The sequence below is a fragment of the Schistocerca piceifrons genome, chromosome 2, assembly GCF_021461385.2.
Source record: "Schistocerca piceifrons isolate TAMUIC-IGC-003096 chromosome 2, iqSchPice1.1, whole genome shotgun sequence".
NCBI lineage: Eukaryota > Metazoa > Arthropoda > Insecta > Orthoptera > Acrididae > Schistocerca > Schistocerca piceifrons.
In genome coordinates, this window is record NC_060139.1 from 119644744 (window position 1) to 119659659 (window position 14916).

Genomic DNA, 14916 nt, shown 5'->3' on the forward strand with positions numbered 1-14916 from the left:
TGGCAGCCTGTCAGCAAGTTCATTGCCTGGGATTCTGATGTTTCCTTGGGTCCACACAAACACCACTGAATGACTAGACTGTTCCAGGGCAGGACAGAGATGGACTACTGGATGTTCACTACCGAAGGATGGGGAAGCTAGCACTGGCTGATAGCTTGTAAGCTGCTCACGGAGTAAGAACAGAGAAGAAACGACTCAACAGAACAGGAACAGATGTACTGAAGGGCATGAGATATGTCCACAAGCTCTGCAGCGAATACACTGCAGTCAGTGGGCAAGGGATGCTGTTCAATAAACCCTCTGTGGACATAGGCAAAGCCAACATTACCATCAGCCATCGAGCTGTCAGTATAAAGCCCTGGAACACATCAAGAATCGAGAGGAAGCGACAGCAGAGAGCGGCGGGGTTAACAGAGTCGTTAGGGCCATGCAAAAGGTCCAAACGAAGCTTCGGCAGAGGTGTACGCCATGGAGGTGTACGTGAATGTACATCAAGTAGCAGTGGTAAAGGGAAGGACTCCACTTCGGAGAGAAGGAATCGCATCCGAACTGCAACCGTGAGCGCTGACCTGGGCCGCCAATGTGTGAGATGAACTGTTGCGGGTGGGAAAAGGAGACAGTAATTCGGATGCTCAGGAGAACTACAAATGTGTGCAACATGACTGGTGAGCAGTTCTGCATGTAGGATCCTAAATGGAAGGACTCTGGTCTCCACCAGAACACTGGTCACTGGACTCATTCTAAAAGCTCCCGTCACTAGGTGAATGCCACAGTGGTGCACTGGGTTGATGAAATGCAATGCTGAGGGTACGCTGAAACGTAAACCAGACTTCCGTAGTGAAGGCCGGATTGAACAAGGACTCTGTAGAGCTGCTGCAGCGTAGAGGGATCTGCACCCCAGTTGGTGTTGCTCAGGCAGTGGAGAGCATTGAGGTGCTGCCAGCACTCCTGCTTAAGCTGACAAAGGTGAGGTAGCCAAGTCAATCGGGCATTGAAAACCAATCCTAAGAATTGATACGTGTCCACTACAGTGCATGGATCATCATTAAGATAAAGTTCAGGTTCCAGATGAACAGTACAACGCTGACAGAAGTACATAACATACAACTTCGTGGCTGAAAACTGGAAGCCATGGGCTAGAACTCATGACTGCACCTTGTGAATGGCTCCCTGTAGGCACTGCTCAACAACACCAGTACTGGAGGAGCAATAAGAAATGCAGAAGTTATCTGCATACAGAGAAGGGGAGGCCGACGGCTCTACAGCGGCTGCAAGGCTGTTGATGGCCACTAAAATTAGAGATACACTCAATACAGAACCCCGCGGAATGCCATTCTCCTGAATACTGGGGGAACTATTGGAGGCACCAACTTGGACGCGGAAAGTTCGGAGTGACAGGAAGTTTTGGATAAAAATCGGGAGTGGGCCCCACTCATACAGTGTGTCAAGGATATGATGTCACCAGGTCGTGTGGTACCGCTTTACATACGTAAAAAGAAATACGGCAATCAGATGTTGGCATCTGGAATAGGCTGTTCGGATGGCAGACTCTAGGGACACTAGATTATCAGTGGTAGAGTGACCCTGGCAGAAGCCGCCCTGACATGGAGCCAGTAGGTCACGTGACTCCAGGACCCAACCCAACTGCCGACACACCACATGTTCCAGCAGCTTACAGAGAATGTTGGTGAAGCTGATGGGTCGATAGCTATCCACATTAAGCAGGTTTTTACAGGTTTTAGCACAGGAATGATGGCTCTCTCCCGCCATTGGGATGGTAAGACACCATCGCACCCGATCCAGTTGAAGATGATGAGAAGATACGCTCGTAGTCAGATGAGAGATGTTTAATCATCTAACTGTGGATTCGATCCGGCCCAGGAGCTGTTTCAGGGCAATGTGCAAGGGCGCTGAGGAGCTCCCACTCTCTAAATGGGATGTTACAGGGTTCACTGTAGCGCGTAGAGAACGAGAGGACTTTCCTTTCCATCTGCCATTAGAGGGTGCGAAAGGCTGGGGGGTAGTTCTCCGACATGGAGGCTCGAGCGTAGTGCTCAGCAATTGTATTTACATTGGTAGAGAATACGCCATGACATATGGCACTCAATGGTCGCACATACCTCTCCCAACACTCCTGTTTCCATAATTTTATAACCAGGCAAACACGGCACAGAGCTGCTTAAAGGCTATTAGGTGCTCTAGGGAAGGGTGCCGTTTATGTTGCTGTAGAGTTCACCAACACTCTTTAATTGCCTCAGTGACTTCCAGCGACCAGCAAGGGACTGTCTTTCGCCAGGGGCACCCTACAGAATGAGGGATCACCTATTCCGCCACAGAAATTATCGTTGTAGTGACCTCCTCTATCACAACATTGATGGCACCACATGGGGGAATTCAACAGTGACAGCAGAGGTGAAGGCTACCCTGTCTGCCTTGTTTAAAGCCTATCTGGGTAGGCATCCGTGGACATGATGCTGGTGGAGTGACAGGAAGGTGGGGAAGTGGTTACTACCACACAGGTTGTCATGTGCTCTCCACTGGACAGATGGGAGAAGTCCTGGGCTCCAAATCGATAAATCAATGGCCGAGTAACTACCATGAGCCACACTGAAATTTGTGGTGGCCCCAGTATTTAAGAGGCAGAGGTCGAGGTGGGACAGCAAATTTTCGATGTCTCTGCCTCGGCCAGTAAGCATGGTGCTACCCCACAAGGGGTTATGAATGTTAAAAACCTTCCAGAAGTGGGAAAGGTTTAGGGAGTTAATCAATCAGTGCAGCCAATACGTTCATGGGTACCGCACCATCTGGAGGGAGATATACATTGCAGACAGTTATTTTCTGTGTTGCCCGTATCCTGACAGCCACAGCTTCAGGAGGAGTTTGAAGGGACACAGGTTCACAACATACCAAGTTCAGGACATAAATACAACCTCCACCTGACACTGTATTATATCTGCTACGGTTCTTGTAATATCCCCCGTAGCCGCAAAGGGGGGGGGGGGGGGGTCCGCATTGCCGGAAACCAGGTTTTCTGGAGGACAATGCAGAAAGCAGGTGGCGGAAAAAAAACTGCCGCAATTCCACTGGAAGTGATCGTGAGAGTGTGAAGGCATGAAACACTCAATGAGGTGTCTACGCCTCAGGGTCACCTGCTGCCACACTGACTTGTTTCCTGAACAGGCTATACCCATTGTGTCTGAGGGTCTGGCGAGATCTAGGTCCTCAGCAGATGCCAGAATCTTCACATCATCCTCAGACGCAGAGCTGGGGGTGTGGGTGGCACCACAATTCCCTTGGTCTTGGAGGTCTTCTTTCTGGATTTCTCTCACTGATCCTTGGGTTTCTCTGGGCGGGAGAGCTTCACTGATTCAGTCTCTGGGACTGAGGATGATCGTGAAGCCCTGCGACCAGCTGCCTTTGGGCACTTCAGCCACTGGCGGGTGTCATCTTTCCCACTAGCAGAAACCTGGGAAGGGAGTGACCTAAGGGACTCCTTCCTAGCGAGAGGAGCTGGAGAAGCGTTAAGTGGGGACTGATATCTCCAATGGCTGGAGGGTGGTGGGGGGGGGGGGGTGGGGGGACGACAGTGCTCCCGAGGTAGGTGGTGCAGGAGAAACAGGGAGGGAAGTGCCACCTACCAACAAGGGGGCACGTGTAGTCTTCCGGCTCTGAGAGCCGATTGGAACTCACGGAACTGGTGGGGCTACAACTGTTCTGGTAGCGGCAGCATAAGAGGGGGTCATAGCCACAGGATGTAGTCGCTCAAATTTCCTCTTGGCCTCAGTGTAGGACAGTCGGTCCAGGGTCTTATATTCCATGATTTTCCTTTCTCGCTGTAAAATGCTGCAGTTTGGTGAGCAAGGGGAATGATGCTCTCCGCAGTTGGCACAGATGGGAGGCGAGGGGCATAGATTATTGGGAAGGACGTTCAAAATCTCGACGTGTGATGCTGGAAGTACAGCGGGAAGACTTATGGCCAAAGTTCCAGCACTTAAAACACCGCATTGGGAGAGGGATATATGGCTTGACATCGCAGCAGTAGACCATCCCCCTGAACTTCTCGGGTAATGTGTCACCCTCGAAGGCCAAGATGAAGGCACCGGTGGCAACCTGATTATCTCTCGGACCCCTATAGACACACCAGACGAAATGAACTCCTCATCACTCTAAGTCGGCACGCAGCTCGTTGTCAGACTGCAAGAGAAGGTCCCTGTGGAATATAATACCCTGGACCATATTTAAGCTCTTATGAGGTGTGATGGTAACAGAAACATCCCCAAGCTTGTAACAAGCGAGTAATGCCCGTGACTGGGCAGAGGATGGTGTTTTTATCGAGACTGACCTTGACCGCATTTTTGATAAGCCGTCCACCTCCCCAAACTTTTCCTCTAAACGCTCTAAAAAAAAAACTGAGGCTTCATCGAGACAATGGGGTCCCCATCAGCTCTCATACATACGAGGTACCAGGGCGAATAAGGTTCGCTGCCATCATTAGCCTGGCGTTCCTCCCATGGTGTGGCCATGGAGGGGAACGATTTAGGATCACACTTCCTTGCATAGTACTAAGACTTGGCATGCTTAGAGACTGCTAGAGTTTGATCACCAGCAAGTGATGACGTGGTACGCTTCATCGCACGTCATCCGCCCTGATGCCACCCACTCCGACCAGGGCCCCTCCACACAGCAGGATGGCCATTGCTGGGAGTCCCCTTGCCCCAGGGTGACAGGCATCTACGCCTTGGCGTACATGGGGACTTTACAGCGCAGGCATCAGCAAAGCGATCCCTGTGTAGTCAGGGGCCTACAACCAACATGGCGGCCCCACCACCATGGACTGGCTACCGTGCTGGACATGAGGTGCAAAGAATTTCGTGGCCCTAGTCGGTGCAGAAAATGACACTGGATAGTGTGTGGAGGAAAATGCACCCAGGAAGGTGTCCTTGCTCAAGAGATGGAGGATGAGCGGGACTGCAACGCCACAATGAGAAAGTGGGCTAAAAGATCTCAATGCACAAGGGACACAATGCACCATGTAAGGCACCCTTCCCCAATTGGGTTGTTCTTCGGGAAAATTTTGAAAAATGGAGGTCAAACTCTACAGGGGACCATCACATAAAGGTGTGAGACTCCTTTTAGTCGCCTCTTATGGCAGGCAGGAATACCTCGGGCCTACTCTAACCCACGGGCATGCAGAGGGGGAGCAGTAGTTGGAGAGACTTGCTATGCTATCACAGTGAAAAATGTTATGTGCACTCCAGAAGTTATAACAAATTTATTGTCTGTGAGCAGTTTGACTGAACAAGGAATCTCAGTTGAATTTAGTAGTGATCACTGTAATATTTTTAGCAAGAACCAAGAATTGGTTGCAACTTCAGATCTTATTAATGGTGCTTGTAAGCTGAACATTGACAGGAGACTTTTTTTTCCCAGAATGGTTACTGCATGATGTAGTTGGCATACAGAAGATGGATGGTACAATATATAGCAGCCTTAAGAAGGAAGCAATGGATTGCAGAAAATGGAGATGCAAAGGACCTGCTAAAATAGCAGAAAACTGATGATGATGAAACGCAAACGATCTCATAAAAATGAAAGATGGTACTGTTGAAGGTGTGGTGTGTGAATATATTAATATTTGCAAGCAGAATTACATGGTGTGTAATGAGGGAAACCAAACAAGACAGCTTTCCCCACATTAGACAGTACAGCTACTAACCTACTTGAAGTTACACACACAGATCACTGTGGAGTAACGGCATTTATGTCATTAGATGGTACAAAGTATTTTCTCTTTTCAGAAGATAATCACAGCTAAATGAGATCTGTGTATTCTCTAAAGACAAAGGATGAAACTTGTGAAAATTTTCAGGAACTTCTAAAAATGGCAGAAATTCAACAAGAAAGGTAAATCAAAAGAGTGAGGAAAAGACTCATAAACTGTTTTGTATGGAGTGTTTTCCTGTGTGGTGCTGAAACATGGACTTTGGGGAAGAAAGACAGAGAAAGGCTGGAGGCTTTTGAGATGTGAAAATGGTAGGGGATGGAAAGAATAAGTTGGATGGGCGGAGTAAAAAATGAAGAGGCACTGAGAAGAGTGGGAGAGAAAAGACAGTTACTAGATGTAATAAAAACAAGAAAAAGAAGTTGGATTGGGCATGTATTAAGAAAGAGTGGTGGACTGATAAAAACAGCTTTTTAAGGTTATGTAGAAGGGAAAAGGAAGTGAGGAAGGAAGAGATTTCAGATACTGGATGACGTGATGGACAGTACGACATACAGCACCCTTAAGATGGAAGCAATGGATTGCAGAAAATGGAGAGGCAAAGGACCTGATAATATAGCAGAAAACTGATGATAATGAAATTCAAATGATTTCGTAAAAATGAAAGATGCTTCTGTTGAAGGTGTCGTGTGTGAATACATTAAAATTAATAATTGCAAGCAGATTTACATGGTGTTTAATGAAGGAAACCAAACAAGACAGCCTTCCCCACATAAGGCAGTACACTACTAACCCACTTGAAGTTACACACACAGATCACTGTGGAGCAACGGCATTTATGTCATTAGGTGGTACAAAGTAATTTCTCTTTTTGGAAGATAATCATAGCTAAATGAAATCTATGTATTTCTAAAAACAAAGGATGGAACTTGCAAAAATTTTCAGGAACTTCTAAAAATGGCAGAAAATCAACAAGAAAGGTAAATCAAAATAGTGAGGACAGATAGTATCAAAACTTGCATAATAGAAATTTTTGCCCTGTGTTGAAAAAGCATGGGATTATACATCAACTGACTAATAGTTATATACTGGAACAAAATGGTTCAGCAGAGAGGTTGAACAGAACGGTGGTAAAGAAAGCAAGAGGTACACTACTTGATGGTAAACTTGATAAAAGGTTTTGGGCTGAAACTGTTAATAGTGCAGTATGTTTGTGCAATAGGTCAGGAAGTTCAGGTTAGGGAACAAATCATCATATGTATTAAACATTAGTTGTCTCATGATAATTGGAAGCAAGATCATGATGCATGTTCGTAAAGTTATGAGGACAAACTAGGATACAAAGGCACAAGAAAAGATCTTAGTGGGATACAGCAACATGTCAGATGGAGTACCCAACAAATGTGGAGAAGATCCTTTCCAAATCTAATGCAGAAGAATGGAAATGTGCTATTGATGAAAAGATACAAGGTTTTGACAATACTTGGGAAGTGGTAGATCTTAAAGAAAGTGCTACTGTTGTGCAGTGGAAATGGGTAGTTAAGAAATGAAAAATCACTAGTGAAAGTAAAGTGCAGCATCATGCCATGTTAATGGCAAGGGGTTTCATTCAAAAACCTGGAACTGATTATGACGAAACCTTCTCACCTGTCGTAAGGCAATCTACACTTCTAATGTCTATCTGTTGTTTAAACATCACCCATCTTTGTCTGAAGTCAGCTTTTTAAAATAGTATTATCACATAGGAAGTTTTTATAAAGCGACCTGGAGGTTTTAATCCTTGTAATGATAAAGCAAAATTTTAAATTAAAAAGAAGTAGCCCAGTGTATAGTTCATACAGTGTGTGGAATCAAAGACTAAATGATGTTTTAAATTATTTGGGTTACAAAGGTCTACACTAAGATGATGTTTGTTTTAAAACTCAAGGACAAACGCTTAATTATTATGGCAGCTTACGTGTTGATGATTTTTATGTTTTCTCAAAAGACATGTGAGGCTATGACAAGTGTGTCACTTCATTTAATGATAATCACAGTGCAATAAATAAGCTTGATTCTTCAAACCATAAAAAGTCAAAGCAAATTGATTACAGATGTCATTATATAAGAGAAGTTGTATAAGCAGTGTATTTACAAACAAGTAATATGTCAGCAGACAAAATGACATTGTGTTTTAGAAAAGAAAAAGATAATGAATTTATGAACTTCACAGGTCAAGACTTTTTACAGTATGTCATGAATCATTCAGTACAATACAGTGTGGAAGTTCCTTTTAACCTGAAGTAGTCTAATAAAGTGTACAGTAATATGTTCACTAGTGTTCTCTACAGAAGTAATTTACTGGCAATATGCACATAAATATAACTCTCAACAGTGATCCCGAAAAGAAATAGAAAATGAGGTCTAACATGGAAATAAAGCATTTCTGGACCTACATCCATATACTACATTTCATTTCTCTGTATGTGAAAAATGCTTCCTGACACACTGGCCATACCTTTATGTTACACCTTGTCTAAGGGACTTCAGACTTTATCATAAACTAAAAGGCAGAAAATAAATTTAGTAATGAGTTTAATTCACTGTAACAAAGCCTGTACAACCACCTTTTAGTAGAGATGAGCTCCTATTTCATAGACTAATTTATAGAAGACAGTTTGAACAAAAAATATTTTATTTGTACACTTAATTTATATTTTAGTGCAATGATGAGAGCAATTTTCTTAGGACATTCCAGAATTTGTCTTTATTTTTATTTTATCTCGTTTTATCAAGCCATGATGTTCCACTGTAACTTTAACTTGTTTCCATAGGCTATAACAAATTAAAACTATAAATGATATTGTAGTAACCTAGTGTCCACAAATAATGTTAAACATTTTATTCTTTTGTATTTTCTTTTCATGTATTTTAAGGTACATCAGTGAACCGCATTTGGTGGTGTTCGTACAGATATTTTACTTGCTAGAAAGAATATAATTGGTGGCTTTCAAAAAAATGGCTCTGAGCACTATGGGACTTAACTTCTGAGGTCATCAGTGCCCTAGAACTTAGAACAACTTAAACCTAACTAACCTAAGGGCATCACACACATCCATGCCCGAGGCAGGATTCGAATCTGCGACCGTAGCGGTCGCGCGGTTCCAGACTGAAGCGCCTAGAACCGCTCGGCCGGCTGGTAGCTTTCAGATTTACACATACATACGCACCAGTTTTCTGTACAATGAAACTATGCAGTTTACTTGGTGCACTGCATTAAAAATCTCAGTAAAGTTTCGGGAATTGTAACGTCGGCGTTGTAAAGACATTACAGAAACAAAAACCAATATTCGTAACTGTATTAAAATGAAAAATAGCTACAAATCCATTTTATCTTAGGAAAGTGCGTACGTTTCTGGTTAAACTGTGTACTGATTTGGAGTAGACAAAATTTATTAATGTATACGCTAACGTCGCAACACTCAAAAGAAATGAGAAGTATCCAAACACGTTTCATTGCTACTCCCTCGGTGTACAATAAATTTAGTTTAGCTATTACAGTTCAACTTGGGTTCTCAATCTTTTCTGGATAAAAAACGAAAGACAAGCAATTAGCCGACCTCCTCGTTACCGAAAGGCATCTGTTTGCGTTTGGCAAATGGCAAGGCCACAAGCTACGTTGGTTCATTTGTTATCTCACAGAATACTCTCTAGCGGACTGACAACATTCCGCGCGGAAATTTCAGTTCATAAAAATTCTGTCTAAAGAAGCCATTTGTGTGTATGTTTTTGTTCACTTACCTTATAATAATTTAAAACGTCTCCCAGGATTCTTGTTATACTAATTTAGTCGCAATGATATTGTCTGAAACTTTGAATAATAAATTCGGTACGATAAGGTGCATCTGTGGAATACAGGAACTCTTTGGGAGTGGAGTTTATAAACAAAAACTTAGTTTGTTGAACTGTTGCGTAAACGGCAAGAAACAAGGCAGATTTTATTTTAAAGTACCGTTTGAATTAACTAAAAAGGCTAAAATGTTTCGGGAAGAACTGGATCAAGATAGTGGTTACAGCATTGTACTTTTCCTCGTGGAGAATGTGCGAAATACGCCGGAACTCAGAAAGCTGGTGATTAGTGGTGGTTTGGAGTGTTGTATCGTAAAACCAAGTTTAATTGTAAATCCGTTTCAAGTGGTGGTTGCCGCAAACAAGGCAGTGATATCAATGGGGCGCGGAAAAATGAGTACGAGGAACATATATACCGAAATTTTGTATAACTTATCGCCAACTAAGCAGATTTCCCAGTCGCTAATAAAATTTGGGATAGATGATAAAGAAGATCGTATTCTTGTTTGTGTTTTGGAGAAATGCGGTGAAAAGAAAGCGGAGGAAGTGTTGGAAAAAATTCAAGGCGATGAATGCCCTATAGACCAACTAAGCAAATTTACGGATGTAATGCTTGTCAAGAAAACGTACAAAATCAACGACAGTGAATGCTATTCATCTAATATTTTAGACTCCGTTGTCAGTCGGATTTCTACTAAGGAAATAGTTGTATGATAGTTTTATTACAAATCATGCTGTAGATCTACTTATTCTAATACGTCAGGGAGATTGTTTTATAATATCAAAAACTTGTCGACAATCTCATGTTGATTCAATGGATGTACAGTTTGCTGAGGAAAGATGAATCCAAAAATATAAAAAGTGATTAATGGACTTCTTATGAATTTCAACGTTTTATGTTGAAAGCACTTTTATGCATGCATGTCAGTGTTGGACTGGTGTGTGTGTGTGTGTGTGTGTGTGTGTGTGTGTGTGTGTGTGTAGGGGGGGGGGGGGGGTGTGATGCAAAATTTATGATGAAGGCTGAAAGTGTAGAAAAGATTCTTCCCTAAGACAATATTTAAGCAGCCTGTGATGTCACTAATAGGCACAGAGTTGGTCATTTGACACACAACCACTACTGGAGTTTAAAGGATACAATTTACAATATTACCATTCAATAAGGGCTAATAATGAAAATAATAAGAGTATGAACTTTTTGTACAATTTGTTTGCTGTGGCTTTACTTTGAGCAATTTGACACTATAGTTACACATTGTGATCTGGAGTTGATTAACGGTAAGCAGGAGAAATTGTTCACTTACATAAACAGTTTAGCCTGAAATTATAATCAGATGATAAAAATCTAAGGTTTTGCCTTCATATTACTATTACTGGTTTACATAAATGGACAGAATTACAGCAGTTTGTCCGTATAAGTTGCAGTGCCATGCAAACAATCTGGCTTTTCACAAAATGATATTTTGTCATAAGTGAAAGTATTCGATTAATGAAAGGTCTTTGTTATCTGCAAATATCTCTCACAGAAGAATGCTTGCGATGTGTTTTTCAGTGGAACAGCTCACTGCCTTTGTAATGTAAAAATTTCTTTGTCACCAATTGATAGTCTGTTTTTATGTGCAAGAACTACTAAAGCTTTTGTAGATATTGCCAGAGTCTGGTAGATGTTTCAATGCAACTTAAAGAAGAAAATATAAAATGTGATATATACACAGTAAGAGATGTTTCCAATAAGATTTGTCTCTTGCTAGAATGACACAGAAATAACAGAAGAGTATACATCGAAAGTATAAAATAATTTACAGGTATAACAAAACAGGTGCAAACAGTATGGCTTACATTCAGTTTCGCCAACATGGCCCGATTGCGCTATAAAATGGAAATAATAGAATAAAGAGCTGTAATTGTCATCAAGTAAAATACAAAAATAACAGGCATTTTGGCCATGTTGCAATGGCTGTCCTTAGGGACAAACATCAATTATTTTACATGGTGACGCATCAGCACACCTGAAGGTTGACGAGGAATGGAAGTAGACATTAATAAAAAAATAAATTTTTTTTGTATGAAGTGCAAAACCTTATAATTTTGTCATTTGTGTATTTACATTACATATTACATTTGACACATTGTAAATGTAACTGTCATTGAGATAATATCTGAATAAAATATATTTTGAAAAAAGAAGAAAATGATCCATGAGCTAAGGCAGATAAGATACATTGTTATATCCAAAGAGAAATGTTTTAAATTAGTCTAAGAAAAATAAGTACTTTGTATTAGTAACATGGGTTTTTATCACAGATTCCTGATGTTTCATCAGCCATTTAATGTATTTTCTTAACAACTTCAAACTTGTATCCACATTTCTACATTACACAAACAAAAAATATCTTAAATTGCTTATCATACTTGCAGGCAAAAGATTTTGTTTGTTTACTGCAAATGAAAATTGTGTCCTTATCTGAAGTAGTACTAAGTATCACAGTTCTAACTGTAATTATCACAGGATCATGATTGAAGGTAAACACTTGTTTGCACATAATAAACTTGTTTTAAAATTTCAAAAACAGTGATGACAGAAAAATTATCTTAACAAGTTACAAATATATTGATTATGGAATCTGAGGTGACACACACCAGTACCTTGTACCTGCATAAGGCAAATAAATGACCTAGAATTAAAATCTAGGAACTATGACTCTGGCCCTGTGGACTCTTGATAGTTTCACTGTAAAGTGAAAGAAACCTAAAATAATTTGTAAACAGTTGCGAACTTAGTTTTCAGAAAGCAAGTAGTAATCGCGTAGCACAGCAAATACCGAGATAGTGTGTTGATTCCATCTTCTGTATTATATGCAACATAAATAAAAAAAATTTAAAAAAATGTTGTGATGGAAACTATTTTTCTGTAATTGGAACAAGGATGTCTAAAGATAGATATTTTTGAAAATAGAGAAGGTGAAATGAAGGGATTCTGTTTCTAAAGTATGGTTTTCTTTTACAAAGAAAAAAATGCAGCTTTTATGGGGCAAACTTTTGTGGGTACATGAATGAGAATAAATTTACTTCAAAAATGATTTGTTCATTACTTGCGCAATGCAGGAAATTCACATATTAAGTTTGGAAGCAGCATTGTTATTAGAAGTGACAGAATTCAGATAAATGAATTTAAATTTCACAAGTGAGAATGGTTTGTTTAAGATGGCCGTGGCAAATAATTCTGCAGAGTACTTACACATCAGTAACAGTACACAAGGAAGACTAAGTAGTAATGAGCAATATATTTTTCTAGTTCCTTCTGAACTTTTCACCATTATTACACTTAAGTGGGGAGGGGGGGATTGTCAACAGTGAATAAATTTCTGTGTCAAAAAACATGATGATAATATGGCTTACTCACAAGTTCTTAAAAAAAAGAAAAAATTATAAAAAAAGAGAGGGATTATCTTATGCAGGTACAACACCCAATCTTCCAATTCTACTTTTTACACATAATTATGATATTTGAACTTTTTTCCATGAATGTAGATTTTATATTTCTATCTTGACTTAAAAGAAAATAACAGAATAATCAAAAATACACTATGGAGACTGTGTACTTTCATATTACTACAGGTCAACTCCAGTTGTCACATCGCACACTGGACTGTGTTACAAAACTAGGAATAAAATTATTTTAAAAAGCCAACAATAACAATTGAAACATTCAGTGTAGAAAAATTTTAGGGTGTTATGTAAGTCATAATTCACTTTCTACGTTAATGTATCAGGCAATTGCAAGTAGCTTTTCCTGTAGTTATCTATGGTAACTAAAATTATATGATACAGTGAAAATAGGATTGATTTGTGCATTGTTTAACAAGTGGCTATACAATAGTGCACATGGTCTACATAAATTATGTTGCATTATTACAAGTAAGTCTGGTGCTTTGGACTTTGTCTGTTACTGTGAACATACAGTCATTCAGCAGTACTTGACAATTAAGCACTACACAACAACAATTTCTGAGGGGAAACAACAATGGGAAAGTTAATTGTGTTAGTAATAACATCATCAGAAGAGGAAAATTACATTTAGGAATTATCACTTTCTGAATCTGAATAACGTAATTTATACACAAATAAATGTACATGTAGTAAATGTCATCTTTGATTATTTAATACATCTGCAACTGGTAAAACTTCCATCAAGAAAATTTGTACATTTAATGGCTGAATTCAGTGCTGAAACATATGAATGATTGTAATATGCTCTAAGACTAGTTTGTATAGTTACTTTTTTGTCCATGGTTTCTACTGCTGTTAGCACAAAGCTCCTTGCTGCAATATTAAGTACTTTATCATCTATTTTGCATAATTTGTCTGCTGTTGTAACAAATAATATTGCACATCACATCTGCATTTCATACAAAGCATTATGCTATAATCCAATAAAAGCATGAGATGGAACAGTTGATGTATTTTCTGTAACCACTCTACAGCTTTTTATACGGTGTGTCTGCTTGTGTGTGTCGATGTAGGGGAGGGGGGGGGGGGGGCAGGGGTTAGTAGGGGTTTATGGCTTGTGTAAGTACAGTTCTATAATAAAACTACACATTTCTTATGCTCTATAAAGCATCTGACTAATGAAATGCTTTAACAGTCAAAAATGTGTTCAGTATAACTAGAAAAAAACATTTTGTGTGGTTTCACGGAATGGAACTTCAAGATTACCTACTGTGTATACCCGTTTTCCTGCTAGAATACCTGCACAAGCAATCATCATTAATTTTTATCATTCCTGAGAAATATTTGCACACTTTTTACTGTACATGGTAAAATTACTTGGAGCATCATTTTCTACATTTGACTATCATGTATGATCTCGTTCAGTATGTTACATAGTTCTCAAATCAACTGGCCTGAAAATCTATGAACTATAATAAAAACAAATAGAATGTGACAGCGCCATTATACTTGTACATATTTTGGAGTTTCACATTTAGTACCATCACAGTACAGGAGAAAACATGTGCAGTCTGAAAATTTGAAGCAAGTCATCTCTTTGGATCAATGGAATACACACTAATTGAAGTGTCCACACAGCCAGCAGCCAAACAAACTCTATATGGGTGAAATGCAAGGCAGCTAACAGCACCAATACGTGGACCCATAAAGCCTTCATGATATTTGATTGTGTTAAGAGCATTTCCATCCATTCCATATACATTGATAAACTGGTTCATGGAGCCACTGTAAAGGGGAAAAAAATCATTGATATTACCTTTGAGTTCACTAGGTATGATCAAAATTTCATTTTCAACTGTTTGTACATTTTAGCTTACTATTGAACATATTAAACAAATATAAAATCAGATGTTGTG

At 40.1% G+C, this 14916-nt stretch overlaps 2 protein-coding genes across 3 annotated transcripts in view; one reads left to right on the forward strand and one right to left on the reverse strand.

The window, feature by feature from the left end:
* Positions 1-9599: 9599 nt before the first annotated feature.
* On the forward strand, positions 9600-14040 carry LOC124777961 (EKC/KEOPS complex subunit TPRKB-like). The gene has a single exon (XM_047253521.1). It carries the CDS (start codon positions 9740-9742, stop codon positions 10262-10264), a length of 525 nt encoding a protein of 174 aa, XP_047109477.1. The 5' UTR covers positions 9600-9739; the 3' UTR covers positions 10265-14040.
* Positions 10660-14916, reverse strand: part of LOC124777960 (regulatory-associated protein of mTOR) — a 325695-nt gene continuing 321438 nt past the window's right edge. The window contains exon 25 of one of the 2 annotated variants that reach the window (XM_047253519.1): positions 10660-14785. In XM_047253519.1, coding sequence (XP_047109475.1) covers positions 14590-14785 — 196 coding nt within the window. In that variant the 3' untranslated portion in view covers positions 10660-14589. The remainder of the gene's footprint in view (positions 14786-14916) is intronic. The other variant, XM_047253520.1, reaches the window with a different exon arrangement.

Excerpts from the sequence above, each read along its gene's own strand:
- LOC124777961 (XM_047253521.1), top strand. The coding sequence starts at position 9,740 with ATGTTTCGGGAAGAACTGGATCAAGATAGTGGTTACAGCATTGTACTT.